This window comes from Oncorhynchus nerka, linkage group LG14, assembly GCF_034236695.1.
Source record: "Oncorhynchus nerka isolate Pitt River linkage group LG14, Oner_Uvic_2.0, whole genome shotgun sequence".
In the NCBI taxonomy this organism is placed as follows: Eukaryota; Metazoa; Chordata; class Actinopteri; order Salmoniformes; family Salmonidae; genus Oncorhynchus; species Oncorhynchus nerka.
Genome location: NC_088409.1, coordinates 71,868,950 through 71,892,489, shown reverse-complemented (window position 1 = coordinate 71,892,489; position 23,540 = coordinate 71,868,950). Strand labels below are relative to the sequence as shown.

The 23,540-nt window shown below is 48.1% G+C and overlaps 1 protein-coding gene across 1 annotated transcript in view; it reads right to left on the bottom strand.

Moving 5' to 3' along the window:
• The window catches only part of LOC115141289 (membrane-associated phosphatidylinositol transfer protein 3-like), a 231,266-nt gene that overhangs the window by 43,791 nt on the left and 163,935 nt on the right, over nucleotides 1-23,540 (bottom strand). The window contains exon 10 of the mRNA XM_065000356.1: nucleotides 20,912-21,082. Coding sequence (XP_064856428.1) covers nucleotides 20,912-21,082 — 171 coding nt within the window. The remainder of the gene's footprint in view (nucleotides 1-20,911; nucleotides 21,083-23,540) is intronic.

Sequence of the window (23,540 nt, the reverse complement as noted above, 5' to 3'; positions counted from 1 at the left end):
GGTCCAGAGTCAACGTGTCAATGTGGAGGCTATATACAGGGGGTACCGGTACAGAGTCAACGTGTCAATGTGGAGGCTATATACAGGGAGTACCGGTACAGAGTCAACGTATCAATGTGGAGGCTTTATACAGGGAGTACCGGTACAGAGTCAACGTGTCAATGTGGAGGCTATATACAGGGAGTACCGGTACAGAGTCAATGTGTCAATGTGGAGGCTATATACAGGGGGTACGGGGTACAGAGTCAACGTAACAATGTGGAGGCTATATACAGGGAGTACCGGTACAGAGTCAATGTGGAGGCTATATACAGGGAGTACCGGTACAGAGTCAACGTAACAATGTGGAGGCTATATACAGGGAGTACCGGTACAGAGTCAATGTGCCAATGTGGAGGCTATATACAGGGGGTACCGGTACAGAGTCAACGTATCAATGTGGAAGCTATATACAGGGGGTACCGGTACAGAGTCAATGTGTCAATGTGGAGGCTTTATACAGGGAGTACCGGTACAGAGTCAACGTAACAATGTGGAGGCTATATACAGGGGGTACCGGTACAGAGTCAACGTGTCAATGTGGAGGCTATATACAGGGGGTACCGGTACAGAGTCAACGTATCAATGTGGAGGCTATATACATCGGGTACCGGTACAGAGTCAACGTATCAATGTGGAGGCTATATACAGGGAGTACCGGTACAGAGTCAACGTGTCAATGTGGAGGCTATATACAGGGGGTACCGGTACAGTGTCAACGTATCAATGTGGAGGCTTTATACAGGGAGTACCGGTACAGAGTCAACGTGTCAATGTGGAGGCTTTATACAGGGAGTACCGGTACAGAGTCAATGTGGAGGCTATATACAGGGAGTACCGGTACAGAGTCAATGTGGAGGCTTTATACAGGGGGTAACGGTACAGAGTCAACGTGTCAATGTGGAGGCTTTATACAGGGGGTACCGGTACAGAGTCAACATATCAATGTGGAGGCTATATACAGGGAGTACCGGTACAGAGTCAATGTGGAGGCTATATACAGGGAGTACCGGTACAGAGTCAACATATCAATGTGGAGGCTATATACAGGGAGTACCGGTACAGAGTCAATGTGGAGGCTATATACAGGGAGTACCGGTACAGAGTCAACGTAACAATGTGGAGGCTTTATACAGGGGGTACCGGTACAGAATCAACGTATCAATATGGAGGCTATATACAGGGAGTACCGGTACAGAGTCAACGTATCAATGTGGAGGCTATATACAGGGAGTACCCGTACAGAGTCAACGTGTCAATGTGGAGGCTTTATACAGGGAGTACCGGTACATAGTCAATGTGGAGGCTATATACAGGGAGTACCGGTACAGAGTCAATGTGTCAATGTGGAGGCTATATACAGGGAGTACCGGTACAGAGTCAACGTATCAATGTGGAAGCTATATACAGGGGGTACCGGTACAGAGTCAATGTGTCAATGTGGAGGCTATATACAGGGGGTACCGGTACAGAGTCAACGTAACAATATGGAGGCTATATACAGGGAGTACCGGTACAGAGTCAACGTATCAATGTGGAGGCTATATACAGGGAGTACCGGTACAGAGTCAACGTGTCAATGTGGAGGCTTTATACAGGGAGTACCGGTACAGAGTCAATGTGGAGGCTATATACAGGGAGTACCGGTACAGAGTCAATGTGGAGGCTTTATACAGGGGGTAACGGTACAGAGTCAACGTGTCAATGTGGAGGCTTTATACAGGGGGTACCGGTACAGAGTCAACATATCAATGTGGAGGCTATATACAGGGAGTACCGGTACAGAGTCAATGTGGAGGCTATATACAGGGAGTACCGGTACAGAGTCAACATATCAATGTGGAGGCTATATACAGGGAGTACCGGTACAGAGTCAATGTGGAGGCTATATACAGGGAGTACCGGTACAGAGTCAACGTAACAATGTGGAGGCTTTATACAGGGGGTACCGGTACAGAATCAACGTATCAATATGGAGGCTATATACAGGGAGTACCGGTACAGAGTCAACGTATCAATGTGGAGGCTATATACAGGGAGTACCCGTACAGAGTCAACGTGTCAATGTGGAGGCTTTATACAGGGAGTACCGGTACATAGTCAATGTGGAGGCTATATACAGGGAGTACCGGTACAGAGTCAATGTGTCAATGTGGAGGCTATATACAGGGAGTACCGGTACAGAGTCAACGTATCAATGTGGAAGCTATATACAGGGGGTACCGGTACAGAGTCAATGTGTCAATGTGGAGGCTATATACAGGGGGTACCGGTACAGAGTCAACGTAACAATATGGAGGCTATATACAGGGAGTACCGGTACAGAGTCAACGTATCAATGTGGAGGCTATATACAGGGAGTACCGGTACAGAGTCAACGTGTCAATGTGGAGGCTTTATACAGGGAGTACCGGTACAGAGTCAACATATCAATGTGGAGGGTTTATACAGGGAGTACCGGTACAGAGTCAACGTAACAATGTGGAGGCTATATACAGGGGGTACCGGTACAGAGTCAACGTGTCAATGTGGAGGCTATATACAGGGGGTACCGGTACAGAGTCAACGTATCAATGTGGAGGCTATATACATCGGGTACCGGTACAGAGTCAACGTATCAATGTGGAGGCTATATACAGGGAGTACCGGTACAGAGTCAACGTATCAATGTGGAAGCTATATACAGGGGGTACCGGTACAGAGTCAATGTGTCAATGTGGAGGCTATATACAGGGAGTACCGGTACAGAGTCAACGTGTCAATGTGGAGGCTTTATACAGGGGGTACCGGTACAGAGTCAACGTATCAATGTGGAGGCTTTATACAGGGAGTACCGGTACAGAGTCAACGTGTCAATGTGGAGGCTTTATACAGGGAGTACCGGTACAGAGTCAATGTGGAGGCTATATACAGGGAGTACCGGTACAGAGTCAATGTGGAGGCTTTATACAGGGGGTAACGGTACAGAGTCAACGTGTCAATGTGGAGGCTTTATACAGGGGGTACCGGTACAGAGTCAACATATCAATGTGGAGGCTATATACAGGGAGTACCGGTACAGAGTCAATGTGGAGGCTATATACAGGGAGTACCGGTACAGAGTCAACATATCAATGTGGAGGCTATATACAGGGAGTACCGGTACAGAGTCAATGTGGAGGCTATATACAGGGAGTACCGGTACAGAGTCAACGTAACAATGTGGAGGCTTTATACAGGGGGTACCGGTACAGAATCAACGTATCAATATGGAGGCTATATACAGGGAGTACCGGTACAGAGTCAACGTATCAATGTGGAGGCTATATACAGGGAGTACCGGTACAGAGTCAACGTGTCAATGTGGAGGCTTTATACAGGGAGTACCGGTACATAGTCAATGTGGAGGCTATATACAGGGAGTACCGGTACAGAGTCAATGTGTCAATGTGGAGGCTATATACAGGGAGTACCGGTACAGAGTCAACGTATCAATGTGGAAGCTATATACAGGGGGTACCGGTACAGAGTCAATGTGTCAATGTGGAGGCTATATACAGGGGGTACCGGTACAGAGTCAACATAACAATATGGAGGCTATATACAGGGAGTACCGGTACAGAGTCAATGTGTCAATGTGGAGGCTATATACAGGGAGTACCGGTACAGAGTCAACGTATCAATGTGGAAGCTATATACAGGGGGTACCGGTACAGAGTCAATGTGTCAATGTGGAGGCTATATACAGGGGGTACCGGTACAGAGTCAATGTAACAATGTGGAGGCTATATACAGGGGGTACCGGTACAGAGTCAACGTATCAATGTGGAGGCTTTATACAGGGGGTACCGGTACAGAGTCAACATATCAATGTGGAGGCTTTATACAGGGGGTACCGGTACAGAGTCAACATATCAATGTGGAGGCTTTATACAGGGGGTACCGGTACAGAGTCAATGTGTCAATGTGGAGGCTATATACAGGGGGTACCGGTACAGAGTCAACGTATCAATGTGGAGGCTATATACAGGGGGTACCGGTACAGAGTCAACGTATCAATGTGGAGGCTTTATACAGGGGGTACCGGTACAGAGTCAATATATCAATGTGGAGGCTTTATACAGGGAGTACCGGTACAGAGTCAATGTGTCAATGTGGAGGCTATATACAGGGGGTACCGGTACAGAGTCAACGTATCAATGTGGAGGCTATATACAGGGAGTACCGGTACAGAGTCAATGTGGAGGCTATATACAGGGAGTACCGGTACAGAGTCAACGTATCAATGTGGAGGCTTTATACAGGGAGTACCGGTACAGAGTCAACATATCAATGTGGAGGCTATATACAGGGAGTACCGGTACCGAGTCAATGTGGAGGCTATATAGAGGGAGTACCGGTACAGAGTCAACATATCAATGTGGAGGCTATATACAGGAGTACCGGTACAGAGTCAATGTGATGGAGGCTATATACAGGGAGTACCGGTACAGAGTCAACGTAACAATGTGGAGGCTTTATACAGGGGGTACCGGTACAGAGTCAACGTATCAATGTGGAGGCTATATACAGGGAGTACCGGTACAGAGTCAACGTGTCAATGTGGAGGCTTTATACAGGGAGTACCGGTACATAGTCAACGTGTCAATGTGGAGGCTATATACAGGGAGTACCGGTACAGAGTCAACGTGTCAATGTGGAGGCTATATACAGGGAGTACCGGTACAGAATCAACGTATCAATGTGGAGGCTTTATACAGGGAGTACCGGTACAGAGTCAACGTGTCAATGTGGAGGCTATATACAGGGGGTACCGGTACAGAGTCAACGTATCAATGTGGAGGCTATATACATCGGGTACCGGTACAGAGTCAACGTAACAATGTGGAGGCTATATACAGGGGGTACCGGTACAGAGTCAACGTGTCAATGTGGAGGCTTTATACAGGGGGTACCGGTACAGAGTCAACGTGTCAATGTGGAGGCTTTATACAGGGGGTACCGGTACAGAGTCAACGTGTCAATGTGGAGGCTATATACAGGGGGTACCGGTACAGAGTCAACATATCAATGTGGAGGCTATATACAGGGGGTACCGGTACAGAGTCAACATATCAATGTGGAGGCTTTATACAGGGGGTACCGGTACAGAGTCAACATATCAATGTGGAGGCTTTATACAGGGGGTACCGGTACAGAGTCAACGTGTCAATGTGGAGGCTATATACAGGGGGTACCGGTACAGAGTCAACGTATCAATGTGGAGGCTATATACATCGGGTACCGGTACAGAGTCAACGTAACAATGTGGAGGCTATATACAGGGGGTACCGGTACAGAGTCAACGTGTCAATGTGGAGGCTTTATACAGGGGGTACCGGTACAGAGTCAACGTGTCAATGTGGAGGCTTTATACAGGGGGTACCGGTACAGAGTCAACGTGTCAATGTGGAGGCTATATACAGGGGGTACCGGTACAGAGTCAACATATCAATGTGGAGGCTATATACAGGGGGTACCGGTACAGAGTCAACATATCAATGTGGAGGCTTTATACAGGGGGTACCGGTACAGAGTCAACATATCAATGTGGAGGCTTTATACAGGGGGTACCGGTACAGAGTCAATGTGTCAATGTGGAGGCTATATACAGGGGGTACCGGTACAGAGTCAACGTATCAATGTGGAGGCTATATACAGGGGGTACCGGTACAGAGTCAACGTATCAATGTGGAGGCTTTATACAGGGAGTACCGGTACAGAGTCAATGTGTCAATGTGGAGGCTATATACAGGGGGTACCGGTACAGAGTCAACGTATCAATGTGGAGGCTATATACAGGGAGTACCGGTACAGAGTCAATGTGGAGGCTATATACAGGGAGTACCGGTACAGAGTCAACGTATCAATGTGGAGGCTTTATACAGGGAGTACCGGTACAGAGTCAACATATCAATGTGGAGGCTATATACAGGGAGTACCGGTACAGAGTCAATGTGGAGGCTATATAGAGGGAGTACCGGTACAGAGTCAACATATCAATGTGGAGGCTATATACAGGGAGTACCGGTACAGAGTCAATGTGGAGGCTATATACAGGGAGTACCGGTACAGAGTCAACGTAACAATGTGGAGGCTTTATACAGGGGGTACCGGTACAGAATCAACGTATCAATGTGGAGGCTATATACAGGGAGTACCGGTACAGAGTCAACGTATCAATGTGGAGGCTATATACAGGGAGTACCGGTACAGAGTCAACGTGTCAATGTGGAGGCTTTATACAGGGAGTACCGGTACATAGTCAACGTGTCAATGTGGAGGCTATATACAGGGAGTACCGGTACAGAGTCAACGTAACAATGTGGAGGCTATATACATCGGGTTCCGGTACAGAGTCAACATAACAATGTGGAGGCTATATACAGGGAGTACCGGTACAGAGTCAACGTGTCAATGTGGAGGCTATATACAGGGGCTACCGGTACAGAGTCAACGTGTCAATGTGGAGGCTTTATACAGGGAGTATCGGTACAGAGTCAACGTGTCAATGTGGAGGCTATATACAGGGGGTACCGGTACAGAGTCAACGTATCAATGTGGAGGCTATATACATCGGGTACCGGTACAGAGTCAACGTAACAATGTGGAGGCTATATACAGGGGGTACCGGTACAGAGTCAACGTGTCAATGTGGAGGCTTTATACAGGGGGTACCGGTACAGAGTCAACGTTTCAATGTGGAGGCTATATACAGGGGGTACCGGTACAGAGTCAATGTGGAGGCTATAGACAGGGGGTACCGGTACAGAGTCAACGTGTCAATGTGGAGGCTATATACAGGGGGTACCGGTACAGAGTCAACGTATCAATGTGGAGGCTATATACAGGGGGTACCGGTACAGAGTCAACGTGTCAATGTGGAGGCTATATACAGGGGGTACCGCTACAGAGTCAACGTATCAATGTGGAGGCTATATGCAGGGGGTACCGGTACAGAGTCAATGTGTCAATGTGGAGGCTATATACAGGGGGTACCGGTACAGAGTCAATGTGTCAATGTGGAGGCTATATCCAGGGGGTACCGGTACAGAGTCAATGTGTCAATGTGGAGGCTATATACAGGGGGTACCGGTACAGAGTCAACGTGTCAATGTGGAGGCTATATACATCGGGTTCCGGTACAGAGTCAACATAACAATGTGGAGGCTATATACAGGGAGTACCGGTACAGAGTCAACGTGTCAATGTGGAGGCTATATACAGGGGCTACCGGTACAGAGTCAACGTGTCAATGTGTGGGGGCACCGGTGTTGAGGTAATTGAGATAATTAGGTACATGCAGGTAGGGTTGTTAAAGTGGCTATGCAAATAGTCTGGGTAGCCATTTGATTAGCTGTTCAGGAGTCTTATGGCTTGGGGGTAGAAGCTGTTAAGAAGTCTCTTGGACCTAAACTTGGCGCTCCGGTACCGCTTGCCGTGCGGTAGCAGAGGGGACACTCTATGACTAGATTGGCTGGAGTCTATTAGGGCCTTCCTCTGACACCGCCTGGTATAGAGGCCCCGGTGATGTACTGGGCGTCCGTGTGTGTGTGTGTGTCTGCGGGTGCGGGTGCGTGCATGTTCTCATGCATGTATGTGTGTGTGTGTGTGTGTGTGTGTGTGTGTGTGTGTGTGTCTGCGGGTGCGGGTACGTGCATGTTCTCATTCATGTATGTGTATGTGTGGGTGATTACTGGTTACCGACCGGTCGGTGAATCACTGGTCGCCACAGATGTAGAGGGTGGACCAGACCCTGTTTGATGTTCTCAGCAGGTATTTTGTTTTTACATTATGACAGGGCCAGTAGAACACAGAAAGGCTGGATGATTTTTATTATGGGCAGCAGGGGGCATGGATGCCAGCAGCATGGATGCCAGCAGCATGGATGCCAGGATATGGAGATACAGTATTCAATGAGAACATTTTCCTGTATCAGAATGCTAAACAGGGAGCAGTGCATCTCCACCTCGACTGATCATCTGAGGACTCCAATTTGTATTCCTCTATTTAACCAGCAATCCATGGAGAGGCAATGTGTGTACTGGATGTTTGTTTTCATGATGCTTAAGTGTGTGTGTGTGTTTATGTGACTATATTCCTGTGTGTTTGCATGTCTGCATATCAAAATATGTTATTGTGAGCCATCGTCTATCAGCTCGGTCCTTAAAGGATGTCTACTGTCATTATGCAATCCATTCCAGTGAGGTTAACTCTTTGTGTTTCTGCCGCTGTGACCTTTAGTGGACCATTTAAACAAAGCATCGGATGCTCCTCCACACTACTCGGCTGTCAGTCTAATTTCCCCCGTCTGTAAGGGACTGGCAACCACAGCAGAATACAAACTCCAGGCTGCTTTCCCAGGCAGGCGTGTGGGGGAGCTAATACAGGCCTGCGGTTATGGTGGCCAATAAAAACCAACAGTTGAGACTGGTCTTTTTATAGGCATGGGGAAAGGTGGCAAGGATGGTCACATACATATTCACAGGGTCACACAGGGCTAAATAAATGTTGGAATGTAAACAATCAGCATACTATAGTGTGTGCCCATGAGAGAGTGAAATTAAGGTTCTGTTGTATGGCAATTAGTGTAGAAAATGTGACTGGGTGTGACAGATATTTTCCTTAATCTGTTGGATCCTTTTACAAATGCATGTGCGCAAGCCCATGCATGGACCCACGTGCACACACCTACACACAAACACACACACAAACTAGGGTTTCCATTAGCCTATCAAAACAATTAGAAGCTGATAAATAAAACTGGTGCCAGCCAACTGTCAGGGAGAATAATCCAAATCACATTGCAACATAATGCTTTTTATCCTATTCATTGTTGGAAAAACCTGACAATGGAAATATATTTGACCGGTCATCCTTATCAGTCTATAGGTTCATTTGCATCATTTAGTGGAATTGAATTGCCGCGTGTGTATTTTCGTTAGTCGTTATATTTATCACGCGAGCACAGTGTACAGATACAGAGCCTATGAGCTGCTACAGCTTCTCAAACAGCTCATGTTGCTGCTGGAATGAAATGGGCTTTTATAAGCCCAATGATTGCGTAACCATTCTAAATGCAATCGCGTGTTAAAAACGGTTTGATGGCCACAATTAAAAAGAGTTACTAAAAAGAGCTTTATTTGTCAATTGAAGTGCCCTTACTATTCGCCATTCAAGTGCATATACAAAACGATATGGAGGCTTCTTTCTCCAGTGGCCAATGGCACCATCCTAGTCATATTAGCAATCCATGCATCTTTAGATCTCCCCTTTTCTAAATGTCCTTGCATCACATCGTCGAGTTGCATGTATGGAACTTAATGAATAACCATCATCTACATTTTATTTTTGTCATTCTGAACACCATTACGCACCCAATGCATGTCCTTTAAATGAAAATGCTGCAGGCCAAATGTCCGACACCACATTCTACTAACCCTGACACAACACATGCGCGCGCACACATCTTCCATTTTTATTTTTTTATTTGACCCCTTTTTCTCCCCAATGTCGTGGTATCCAATTGTTTTAGTAGCTACTATCTTGTCTCATCGCTACAACTCCCGTACGGGCTCGGGAGAGACGAAGGTTGAAAGTCATGCATCCTCCAATACACAACCCACACCGCTTCTTAACACAGCGCGCGTCCAACCCGTAAGCCAGCCGCATCAATGTGTCAGAGGAAACACTGTGCACCTGGCAACCTTGGTTAGTGCGCTCTGCGCCCGGGCCCACCACAGGAGTCGCTGGTGCGCGATGAGACAAGGATATCCCTACCGGCCAAGCCCTCCCTAACCCGGTCGCGGGCGGTTACGACAGCCTGGGCACGAACCCAGAGTCTCTGGTGGCACAGCTGGCGCTGCAGTACAGCGCCCTTAACCACTGCGCCACCCGGGAGGCTCCACATCCTTTATTTTTAATGAGCCACAGTCCTTCTACTCTCAGTGGAGCCCTCATCCTCTGTCACTTTAGTGTTAGTGGGGACTTTCACAGCACACTGCACACAGACAGGGGACGCTGACTGTCACGCACTCTCTGTCGAGAGAAAGAAACAACACCAGGATTTTAACAATGTTTGCTGGAGGAGAAACAGAGGTTGAGAGAGTGACTGAGAGCGAGAAAAAGATAGATGAGAGAGAAAGCGAGAGAGAGAGATGATTGAGACTCCATGCAGAATTCTGCAAAAATATCCTCTGTGTACAATGTAAAACACCAAATAATGCATGCAGAGTAGAATTAGGCCAATACCTGCGACTTATCAAAATTCAGAAAAGAGACGTTAAATTCTACAACCACCTAAAAGGAAGCGATTCCCAAACCTTCACCTACAGAGAGATGAACCTGGAGAAGAGTCCCCTAAGCAAGCTGGTCCTGGGGCTCTGTTCACAAACACAAACACACCCCACAGAGCTCTAGGACAGCAACATAATTAGACAACCAAATCATGAGAAAACAAAAAGGTAATTACTTGACACATTGGAAAGAATTAACAAAAAAACAGAGCAAACTAGAATTCTATTTGGCCCTAAACAGAGAGTACACAGTGGCAGAATACCTGACCACTGTGACTTACCAAACTTAAGGAAAGCTTTGACTATGTACAGACTCAGTGAGCATAGCCTTGCTATTGAGAAAGGCCGCCGTAGGCAGACATGGCTCTCAAGAGAAGACAGGCTATGTGCACACTGCCCACAAAATGAGTTGGAAACTGAGCTGTACTTCCTAACCTCCTGCCCAATGTATGACCATATTAGAGACACATATTTCCCTCAGATTACACAGATCCACAAAGAATTCGAAAAACAAACCCAATTTTAATAAACTCCCATATCTACTGGGTGAAATACCACAGTGTGCCATCACAGCAGCAAGATTTGTGACCTGTTACCAGAAGAAAAGGTCAACCAGTGAAGAACAAACACCACTGTAAAAACAACCCATTTTTATGCTTATTTACAGTTGAAGTTGGAAGTGTACATACACCTTAACCAAATACATTTAAACTCAGTTTTTCACAATTCCTGACATTTAATCCTAGTAAAAATGCCCAGTCTTAGGTCAGTCACTTTCGCATTCCGGTCGCATTCCGCTTCGCTCCACAGGTAGTATCACATTTTCATTTCATTTCATTACAGTCCCAACGGTGTGATTTGTTTGATCGTAGCTAGCTACATAGCTAGCTACATAGCCGTCTTTGTTTCAAAGATAATTGTGTAGTCTGGAGCGATTTTCTAGGTTAGCTAGCCAGCTATTGTCGTTCTCCTAACGCAACGTAACGTAATCAACACTGCTAGCTAGCCAGCTAGCTCCCGAAAAGCAGCATTGTAGAAACTTCACACTCAACGGTACGACTTGATTAGGGTAGTGTCAACAACGCAGCTAGCCTACCCCAGCAGTACTGTATCATTTTAATCATTTTAGTCAATTAGATTCTTGCTACGTAAGCTTAACTTTCAGAACATTCGAGACGTGTAGTCCACTTGTCATTCCAATCTCCTCTGCATTAGCGTAGCCTCTTCTCTAGCCTGTCAACTATGTGTCTGTCTATCCCTGTTCTCTCCTCTCTGCACAGACCATACAAACGCTCCACACCGCATGGCCGCGGCCACCCTAATCTGGTGGTCCCGGCGCGCACGACCCACGTGGAGTTCCAGGTCTCCGGTAGCCTCTGGAACTGCCGATCTGCGGCCAACAAGGCAGAGTTCATCTCAGCCTATGCCTCCCTCCAGTCCCTCGACTTCTTGGCTCTGACGGAAACATGGATCACCACAGACAACACCGCTAATCCTACTGCTCTCTCTTCGTCCGCCCACGTGCTCTCGCACACCCCGAGAGCTTCTGGTCAGCGGGGTGGTGGCACCGGGATCCTCATCTCTCCCAAGTGGTCATTCTCTCTTTCTCCCCTTACCCATCTGTCTATCGCCTCCTTTGAATTCCATGCTGTCACAGTTACCAGCCCTTTCAAGCTTAACATCCTTATCATTTATCGCCCTCCAGGTTCCCTCGGAGAGTTCATCAATGAGCTTGATGCCTTGATAAGCTCCTTTCCTGAGGACGGCTCACCTCTCACAGTTCTGGGCGACTTTAACCTCCCCACGTCTACCTTTGACTCATACCTCTCTGCCTCCTTCTTTCCACTCCTCTCCTCTTTTGACCTCACCCTCTCACCTTCCCCCTACTCACAAGGCAGGCAATACGCTCGACCTCATCTTTACTAGATGCTGTTCCTCCACTAACCTCATTGCAACTCCCCTCCAAGTCTCCGACCACTACCTTGTATCCTTTTCCCTCTCGCTCTCATCCAACACTTCCCACACTGCCCCTACTCGGATGGTATCGCGCCGTCCCAACCTTCGCTCTCTCTCCCCCGCTACTCTCTCCTCTTCCATCCTATCATCTCTTCCCTCTGCTCAAACCTTCTCCAACCTATCTCCTGATTCTGCCTCCTCAACCCTCCTCTCCTCCCTTTCTGCATCCTTTGACTCTCTATGTCCCCTATCCTCCAGGCCGGCTCGGTCCTCCCCTCCCGCTCCGTGGCTCGACGACTCATTGCGAGCTCACAGAACAGGGCTCCGGGCAGCCGAGCGGAAATGGAGGAAAACTCGCCTCCCTGCGGACCTGGCATCCTTTCACTCCCTCCTCTCTACATTTTCCTCCTCTGTCTCTGCTGCTAAAGCCACTTTCTACCACTCTAAATTCCAAGCATCTGCCTCTAACCCTAGGAAGCTCTTTGCCACCTTCTCCTCCCTCTTGAATCCTCCTCCCCCTCCCCCTCCTCCCTCTCTGCAGATGACTTCGTCAACCATTTTGAAAAGAAGGTCGACGACATCCGATCCTCGTTTGCTAAGTCAAACGACACCGCTGGTTCTGCTCACACTGCCCTACCCTGTGCTCTGACCTCTTTCTCCCCTCTCTCCAGATGACATCTCGCGTCTTGTGACGGCCGGCCGCCCAACAACCTGCCCGCTTGACCCCGTCCCCTCCTCTCTTCTCCAGACCATCTCCGGTGACCTTCTCCCTTACCTCACCTCGCTCATCAACTCATCCCTGACCGCTGGCTACGTCCCTCCCGTCTTCAAGAGAGCGAGAGTTGCACCCCTTCTGAAAAAACCTACACTCGATCCCTCCGATGTCAACAACTACAGACCAGTATCCCTTCTTTATTTTCTCTCCAAAACTCTTGAACGTGCCGTCCTTGGCCAGCTCTCCCGCTATCTCTCTCAGAATGACCTTCTTGATCCAAATCAGTCAGGTTTCAAGACTAGTCATTCAACTGAGACTGCTCTTCTCTGTATCACGGAGGCGCTCCGCACTGCTAAAGCTAACTCTCTCTCCTCTGCTCTCATCCTTCTAGACCTATCGGCTGCCTTCGATACTGTGAACCATCAGATCCTCCTCTCCACCCTCTCCGAGTTGGGCATCTCCGGCGCGGCCCACGCTGGATTGCGTCCTACCTGACAGGTCGCTCCTACCAGGTGGCGTGGCGAGAATCCGTCTCCTCACCACGTGCTCTCACCACTGGTGTCCCCCAGGGCTCTGTTCTAGGCCCTCTCTTATTCTCGCTATACACCAAGTCACTTGGCTCTGTCATAACCTCACATGGTCTCTCCTATCATTGCTATGCAGACGACACACAATTAATCTTCTCCTTTCCCCCTTCTGACGACCAGGTGGCGAATCGCATCTCTGCATGTCTGGCAGACATATCAGTGTGGATGACGGATCATCACCTCAAGCTGAACCTCGGCAAGACGGAGCTGCTCTTCCTCCCGGGAAGGACTGCCCGTTCCATGATCTCGCCATCACGGTTGACAACTCCATTGTGTCCTCGTCCCAGAGCGCTAAGAACCTTGGCGTGATCCTGGACAACACCCTGTCGTTCTCAAATAACATCAAGGCGGTGGCCCGTTCCTGTAGGTTCATGCTCTACAACATCCGCAGAGTACGACCCTGCCTCACACAGGAAGCGGCGCAGGTCCTAATCCAGGCACTTGTCATCTCCCGTCTGGATTACTGCAACTCGCTGTTGGCTGGGCTCCCTGCCTGTGCCATTAAACCCCTACAACTCATCCAGAACGCCGCAGCCCGTCTGGTGTTCAACCTTCCCAAGTTCTCTCACGTCACCCCGCTCCTCCGCTCTCTCCACTGGCTTCCAGTTGAAGCTCGCATCCGCTACAAGACCATGGTGCTTGCCTACGGAGCTGTGAGGGGAACGGCACCTCAGTACCTCCAGGCTCTGATCAGGCCCTACACCCAAACAAGGGCACTGCGTTCATCCACCTCTGGCCTGCTCGCCTCCCTACCACTGAGGAAGTACAGTTCCCGCTCAGCCCAGTCAAAACTGTTCGCTGCTCTGGCCCCCCAATGGTGGAACAAACTCCCTCACGACGCCAGGACAGCGGAGTCAATCACCACCTTCCGGAGACACCTGAAATCCCACCTCTTTAAGGAATACCTAGGATAGGATAAAGTAATCCTTCTCACCCCCTTAAAAGACCTAGATGCACTATTGTAAAGTGGCTGTTCCACTGGATGTCATAAGGTGAAAGCACCAATTTGTAAGTCGCTCTGGATAAGAGCGTCTGCTAAATGACTTAAATGTAAAAAATGTAAATGTAGTTAGGATCACCACTTTATTTTAAGAATGTGAAATGTCAGAATAATATTAGAGAGAATGATTTATTTCAGCTTTTATTTCTTTCATCACATTCCCAGTGGGTCAGAAGTTTACATACAGTCAATTCATATTTGGTAGCATTGCCTTTAAATTGTTTAACTTGGGTCAAACATTTCGGGTAGTCTTCCACAAGCTTCCCACAATAAGTTAGGTGAATTTTGGCCCATTCCTCCTGACAGAGCTGAAGAGTCAGGTTTGTAGGCCTCTTTGCTCGCACACGCTTATTCAGTTCTGCCCACAAATTTTCTATAGGATTGAGGTCAGGACTATGATGGCCACTCCAATACCTTGACTTTGTTGTCATTAAGCCATTTTGCCACAACTTTGGAAGTATGCTTGGGGTCATTGTCCATTTGGAAGACTCATTTGCCACCAAGCTTTAACTGATGACTTGAGATGTTGCTTCAATATATCCACATCATTTTCCTCTCTCATGATGACATCTATTTTGTGAAGTGCACCAGCCCCCCTTCCAGCAAAGCACCCCCACAACATGCTGCCACCCACATGCTCCCCTGTTCTGGGGTTGATTTGCACTTTTCGCACTAAAGCACGTTCATCTCTAGGAGACAGAACGCGTCTCCTTCCTGAGCGGTATGACGGCTGAGTGGTCCCATAGTGTTTATACTTGCATATTATTGTTTATACAAATGAACGTGGCACCTTCAGTCGTTTGGAAATTGCTCCCAAGGATGAACCAAACAGACTCTCAAGCTGTGTTAGGTTGGATGGGGAGCGATGCTTCACAACTATTGTCAGGTCTCTCCAGAGATGTTCGGGTTGAAGTCCGGGCTATGGCTGTGCCACTCAAGGACATTCAGAGGCTTGTCCTGAGGCCACTCCTGCATTGTCTTGGCTTTTTGTATATTTTGCATTGTCTTGGCTTTTGTATAGTATCTACTTCACTTGCTTTGGCAATGTTAACATATCTTTCCCATGCCAATAAAGCCCCTTGAATTTAATTTAATTGAGATGAGAGAAAGACAGAATCCTCTGAATGTTGTTGACTGTCATTTAATGCAAAATATAAAATAAACTGTTTGAAAGAAGGTAAGGCAGAATCTGCGGTTGAACGAGAAAGGGTGGGAATGAGAGACAAGATGCAGAGAGAGAGTGAGGTATAGAGAAAGACAGAGTGAGAGAGAGAAATAGGGAGCGAGATGACAGTATCTGCGGGGAGAGGTAATGACAGGGAGGTAGGAGAGAAGTGAGAGGAGAGGACAGGGAGGTACGAGAGGGGTGAGAGGAGAGGGCAGGGGGGTAGGAGAGGGGAGAGGAGAGGGCAGGTGGGTAGGAGAGGGTGAGAGGAGAGGGCAGGGGGGTAGGAGAGGGGGAGAGGAGAGGAGAGGGCAGGTGGGTAGGGGGTAGAGGAGAGGGCAGGTGGGTAGGAGAGGGGTGAGAGGAGAGGGCAGGGGTAGGAGAGGGTGAGATGAGAGGGCAGGTGGGTAGGGGGAGAGGAGAGGGCAGGTGGGTAGGAGAGGGGTGAGAGGAGAGGGCAGGGGGTAGGAGAGGGGGAGAGGAGACGGCAGGTGGGTAGGAGAGGGGTGAGAGGAGAGGGCAGGTGGGTAGGAGAGGGGTGAGAGGAGAGGGCAGGGGGGTAGGAGAGGGGTGAGATGAGAGGGCAGGTGGGTAGGGGGGGGAGAGGAGAGGGCAGGCGGATAGGAGAGGGGTGAGAGGAGAGGGCAGGTGGGTAGGAGAGGGGAGAGGGCAGAGGGGTAGGAGAGGGGTGAGAGGAGAGGGCAGGTGGGTAGGAGAGGGGTGAGAGGAGAGGGCAGGGGGTAGGAGAGGGGGGAGAGGAGAGGGCAGGTGGGTAGGAGAGGGGTGAGAGGAGAGGGCAGGGGGCAGGAGAGGGGTGAGATGAGAGGGCAGGTGGGTAGGGGGGGAGGGCAGGTGGGTAGGAGAGGGGTGAGGGAGGGCAGGTGGGTAGGGGGGGCAAGGGGGTAGGAGGCACCAGGACCACAACACCACTATCAGTATGGAAATGGAGGGGAGTTAAGAAGAATGAAAGCACCAATGTTGTGGTGGACAGTGGACAGAAGGAGGAGATGTGCATGATTATACTGGGGCCTTGAAACATCTCTTTACTACAGCCTGGCTTCTAAGGCATACTGTTCTCTCTCTCTCTCTCTCTGTGTGTGGTGTGCGCATGTGTGTGTATGTGTGTTTGTGTGTGTGCGTATGTATGTATAATATTGCTGCAGTGCAATGCAAGGACTAAACTCTTCCTGTGCGATATGAAAGACATAACCATACAAACTCAGGAGTTGACAGTTGCAGAGCATTGGCTGTTTGTCTATTGCCGTTGCATTTCAGTCAATAGAAAAGCAACCAACAGAAAGCTGATTTTCTCTGTATTACTGCCCTTCATCACAATAAAGCCTCCACAATGTGGATGGGTACTGATGGTAGAGCCTTACCAATAGGAGTAGGATTTAATCGCTTCTCCATGTCACCATCGCTTTAAATAATTACCACATTATAGCACCAAAGGAAATTAGTGTTTCAGTGTGTGTGTGTGTGTGTGTGTGTGTGTGTGTGTGTGTGTGTGCGCTGCTGCGTGGGTGTGTTTTAATGTAACTCATACTTTGACAGCCTCTGAGCCTGATCAATGGATTTAGTGGCGTAATTAAAAATCAGCAATGCTGTGAGAGACTGTAGATGTGTCCCAAATGACACCCTATTCCCTGTAGGAGGACTGTGAGAGTGTGAAAGTGTCTCCTTGCTGAACACACTACTGATGCACCATGAGATTCCTCCCCTCTAATTAAACACCATCTCTTCTAACTGACAGGGACTTCTGAATAGGATGACACATATTGTCAGTAAGCAGTTTGCTAATGTGGGGAGTTGCTAACAGCTCATTTGCCGTTGTTGATGTTGTTGTGACATTATTGTAATTATTTGCGGTTACTTCATATAAGTTGGTTTCTTTCAGCATTTTAGGTCTGTGGCACTCCCTTATGAACCATAAGTAAGCAGTGTCAGAGTCAGAATGGTCCATAGGGCAGGAGCCTTTCTCCTGTTTCTGTGGCGTGAAACAGCTTGATGTACAAGTACACTAGACAGGACCAGAACGGCTGTAGGTTGCCGTGTACTGTACAGCCTTTGTACTACTATCTCCCTTTAAATTTACCTTGAGAGAGGCAGGGGCAGAGGCATGGTGTTTAAGTCTCAAAGTCCCAGAAGGAGGCTAAAAACATTGTTTTAAAAAACCAGTGCTTCATTAGAGTGTTAAAGCCAGCCCTCCTGTCCCTGCTGGGATTATTGTGCTACCTAGTACCTACCTACCCTGACACATCTAGCCCAGTAATACCTCACACACACACACACAGACACAGATGCACAAACACACAGGTGTCTGAGTCTGATCCTCAGAGAGGTCTCAGGTTAACGTAACACCCAAGAGGATGAATTATAATGACTTTGAAATGCAAGGCTTCGGGCCAGACTCGCCTATTTTTCTGTAAGGCTAACAGACAGTGAGAGCCTCAGTTCCCCCACTGTGTGTGTGTGTGTGTGTGTGTGTATGTGTGTGTGTGTGTGTGTGTGTTGGAGTGTCTGTGTAGTATGTGTGAGTGTGTGGGTAGAGTCCAGTGAGTGTGCATAGTCAGTGCACAAAAATAAACTAAAATGCAAATAGTCGCAGGTTTAGCAGGTTGAGCTGTAGAATTGCAATATTTACCTGGAGTTAAATCTGTAAATAGCACTTCTGGGTGATTTAAAAAGTCATAATAAATTGATCAATAATATAATAATAAAAATGTTTATCTTAATTTGCAACCTGTAGAAACTATGGGAATAGAAAGTTCATAACTTTTGTGATGGGATTAAAAACAAACAAGAGTTAACTATTGTAAAACACATTGTGTCTGTATAATGTATATAGTATGTATAAGCTGGAAGTAGAAGCCTAAGTGTTGTTGTCCATTAGTTTACTCCAATTTGGGGAGGGGTGGTAGGGTTAGGGGAGGGGTGGTAGGGTTAGGGAGGGCTGGTAGGGTTAGGGGAGGGTGGAAGGGTTTAGGGGAGGGCTGGTAGGGTTAGGGGAGGGCTGGTAGGGTTAGGGGAGGGCTGGTAGGGTTAGGGGAGGGCTGGTAGGGTTAGGGGAGGGCTGGAAGGGTTAGGGAGGGCTGGTAGGGTTAGGGGAGGGGTGGCAGGGTTAGGGGAGGGCTGGTAGGGTTAGGGAGGGCTGGTAGGGTTAGGGGAGGAGTGGAAGGGTTAGGGGAGGGCTGGTAGGGTTAGGGGAGGGTGGTAGGGTTAGGGGAGGGCTGGTAGGGTTAGGGGAGGTGGTAGGGTTAGGGAGGGTGGTAGGGTTAGGGGAGGGGTGGTAGGGTTAGGGGGGGGTGGTAGGGTTAGGGGGAGGGGTGGTAGGGTTAGGGGAGGGCTGGTAGGGTTAGGGGGGAGGGGTGGTAGGGTTAGGGGAGGGCTGGTAGGGTTAGGGGAGGGTGGTAGGGTTAGGGGAGGGGTGGTAGGGTTAGGGGAGGGCTGGAAGGGTTAGGGGAGGGCTGGTAGGGTTAGGGAGGGATGGTAGGGTTAGGGAGGGCTGGTAGGGTTAGGGGAGGTGGAAGGGTTAGGGGAGGGCTGGTAGGGTTAGGGAGGGGTGGTAGGGTTAGGGAGGGCTGGTAGGGTTAGGGAGGGGTGGAAGGGTTAGGGGAGGGGTGGTAGGGTTAGGGGAGGGGTGGTAGGGTTAGGGGAGGGGTGGAAGGGTTTAGGGGAGGGCTGGTAGGGTTAGGGGAGGGGTGGTAGGGTTAGGGGAGGGCTGGTAGGGTTAGGGGAGGGCTGGTAGGGTTAGGGGAGGGTGGAAGGGTTAGGGGAGGGGTGGTAGGGTTAGGGGAGGGGTGGTAGGGTTAGGGGAGGGGTGGAAGGGTTTAGGGAGGGCTGGTAGGGTTAGGGAGGGGTGGTAGGGTTAGGGGAGGGCTGGTAGGGTTAGGGGAGGGCTGGTAGGGTTAGGGGAAAATAATAAAGGACAATACATTTAAAAAATATATACAGTGGGGCAAAAAAGTCTTTAGTCAGCCACCAATTGTGCAAGTTCTCCCACTTAAAAAGATGAGAGAGGCCTGTAATTTTCACCAGATCGAGGGAGATTATCAGTGGTCTTGTATGACTTCCATTTCCTAATAATTGCTCCCACAGTTGATTTCTTCAAACCAAGCTGCTTACCTATTGCAGATTCAGTCTTCCCAGGTGCAGGTCTACAATTTTGTTTCTGGTGTCCTTTGACAGCTCTTTGGTCTTGGTCATAGTGGAGTTTGGAGTGTGACTGTTTGAGGTTGTGGACAGGTGTCTTTTATACTGATAACAAGTTCAAGCAGGTGCCATTAATACAGGTAACGAGTGGAGGACAGAGGAGCCTCTTAAAGAAGAAGTTACAGGTCTGTGAGAGCCAGAAATCTTGCTTGATTGTAGGTGACCAAATACTTATTTTCCACCATAATTTGCAAATAAATTCATTAAAAATTCTACAATGTGATTTTCTGGATTTGTTTTAGTTGAAGTGTACCTATGATGAAAATTACAGGCCTCTCTCATCCTTTTAAGTGGGAGAACTTGCACAATTGGTGGCTGACTAAATACTTTTTTGCCCCACTGTATATATTTTATACATATATTGAAAAAATATATATATGGTGGATTGGAAATGATGCAGATAATTACATTGAAGGAAGCTACAGTCTATCTGGAATATTAAAGCTGATTTGCTCCCCAAAATAAATATAAAACATGTAAAAGAAAAACATTTGTTCAGGTTGCCAATTCTTATGGCTTGGGGGTAGAAGCTGTTCAGGAGCCTTTTGGTTCCAGATAGCAGAAAGAACGGTCTATGACTTGGACAATGTTTAGGGCCTTCCTCTGACACCGCCTGATATAGAGGTCCTGAATGGCAGGGAGCTTGGCCCCAGTGATGTACTGGACTGTACCCCCGAGCCTCTGTAGCACCTTGCAGTTGGATGCCAAGCTGTTGTCATACCAAGTGGTGATGCAGCCAGTCAAGATGCTCTCAATGGTGCAGCTATAGAACCAACCTACTTAGAATTCTCAAAATGTTTCACACTGACTTTGAAATGCAAAACCCAAAATATGACAAATACAGTAGAGCGATACATTTAGAATACGCCGGTATCGCCTCCTTAGTTGAATTGATTTTCTATTAATAGTTTCCCTCTGACTCACCTATAAGTGTGCAGCGTCCGTCTCCCAGGGGGTAGCGCTGGTAGCGCGGCATGGGGAAGGGGGGCAGCTTGTGGAAGAGGGGCTCCAGCAGGGGCTCCAGTCTGGAGGCAGAGGGGTCCGAGGGGTAGAACAGGTTGAAGATCTGGGTGCAGGCAGGGCGGAGTTGACTCACTGAGGGACATAGGACAGCAGACAGCAGAGATTAGGGAGCGCTTAGTCTGTGAACTAATACATTATAAGGCTTGTGTGTACGAAATGTGATGTGTGGGAAAGGTAGCCCCACACTCTTCTCAATTTACATCAACAACATAGCTCAGGCAGTAGGAAGCTCTCTCATCCATTTATATGCAGATGATACAGTCTTATACTCAACTGGCCCCTCCCCGGATTTAGTGTTAAATGCTCTACAACAAAGCTTTCTTAATGTCCAACAAGATTCCTCTGCCTTCACCTTGTTCTGAACACCTCCAAAACAAAGGTCATGTGGTTTGGTAAGAAGAATACCCCTTTCCCCACCTGTGTGATTACTACCTCTGAGGATTTAGAGCTTGAGGTTGTCACCTCATACAAGTATTTGGGAGTATGGCTAGACAGTACACTGTCCTTCTCTCAGAACAGATCAAAGCTGCAGGCTAAAGTTAAATCTAGACTTGGTTTCCTCTATCGTAATCACTCCTCTTTCACCCCAGCTGCCAAACTAACCCTGATTCAGATAACCATCCTACTAGATTACGGAGATGTAATTTATAGATCAGCAGGTAAGGGTGCTCTCGAGCGGCTAGATGTTCTTTACCATTTGGCTATCAGATTTGCCACCAATGCTCCTTATAGGACACATCACTGCACTCTATACTCTGTAAACTGGTCATCTCTGTATACCCGTTGCAAGACCCACTGGTTGATGCTTATTTATAAAACCCTCTTAGGCCTCACTCCCCCCTATCTGAGATACCTACTGCAGCCCTCATCCTCCACATACAACACCCGTTCTGCCAGTCACATTCTGTTAAAGGTCCCCAAAGCACACACATCCCTGGGTCGCTCGTCTTTTCAGTTCCCTGCAGCTAGCGACTGGAACGAGCTGCAACTAACACTTAAACTGGACAGTTTTATCTCAATCTCTTCATTTAAAGACTCAATCATGGACACTTGTGGCTGCTTTGCGTGATATATTGTTGACTCTACCTTCTTGCCCTTTCTGCTGTTGTCTGTGCCCAATAATGTTTGTACCATGTTTTGTGCTGCTAACATGTTGTCCTGCTGCCATGTTGTGTTGCTACCATGCTGTTGTCATGTGGTGTTGCTGCCATGTTGCTGTCATGTTGCACTGCTACCATGCTGTTGTCATGTTGTGTTGCTACCATGCTGTTGTCATGTGGTGTTGCTGCCATGTTGTTGTCATGTTGCACTGCTACCATGCTGTTGTCATGTTGTATTGCTACCATGCTGTTGTCATGTGGTGTTGCTGCCATGCGGTTGTCTTAGGTCTGTCTTTATGTAGTGTTGTGTTGCTACCATGCTGTTGTCATGTTGTGTTGCTACCATGCTGTTGTCATGTTGTGTTGCTACCATGCTGTTGTCATGTGGTGTTGCTGCCATGCTGTTGTCTCAGGTCTCTCTTTATGTAGTGTGGTGTTGCTGCCATGCTGTTGTCTTAGGTCTCTCTTTATGTAGTGTTATGTTGCTGCCATGCTGTTGTCTCAGGTCTCTCTTTATGTAGTGTTATGTTGCTGCCATGCTGTTGTCTTAGGTCTCTCTTTATGTAGTGTTGTGTTGCTGCCATGCTGTTGTCTCAGGTCTCTCTTTATGTAGTGTTGTGTTGCTGCCATGCTGTTGTCTTAGGTCTCTCTTTATGTAATGTTGTGTTGCTGCCATGCTGTTGTCTTAGGTCTCTCTTTATGTAGTGTTGTGTTGCTGCCATGCTGTTGTCTCAGGTCTCTCTTTATGTAGTGTTGTGTTGCTGCCATGCTGTTGTCTTAGGTCTCTCTTTATGTAGTGTTGTGTTGCTGCCATGCTGTTGTCTCAGGTCTCTCTTTATGTAGTGTTGTGTTGCTGCCATGCTGTTGTCTTAGGTCTCTCTTTATGTAGTGTTGTGTTGCTGCCATGCTGTTGTCTCAGGTCTCTCTTTATGTAGTGTTGTGTTGCTGCCATGCTGTTGTCTCAGGTCTCTCTTTATGTAGTGTTGTGTTGCTGCCATGCTGTTGTCTTAGGTCTCTCTTTATGTAGTGTTGTGTTGCTGCCATGCTGTTGTCTCAGGTCTCTCTTTATGTAGTGTTGTGTTGCTGCCATGCTGTTGTCTTAGGTCTCTCTTTATGTAGTGTTGTGTTGCTGCCATGCTGTTGTCTTAGGTCTCTCTTTATGTAGTGTTGTGTTGCTGCCATGCTGTTGTCTTAGGTCTCTCTTTATGTAGTGTTGTGTTGCTGCCATGCTGTTGTCTTAGGTCTCTCTTTATGTAGTGTGGTGTTGCTGCCATGCTGTTGTCTCAGGTCTCTCTTTATGTAATGTTGTGTTGCTGCCATGCTGTTGTCTTAGGTCTCTCTTTATGTAGTGTTGTGTTGCTGCCATGCTGTTGTCTCAGGTCTCTCTTTATGTAGTGTTGTGTTGCTGCCATGCTGTTGTCTCAGGTCTC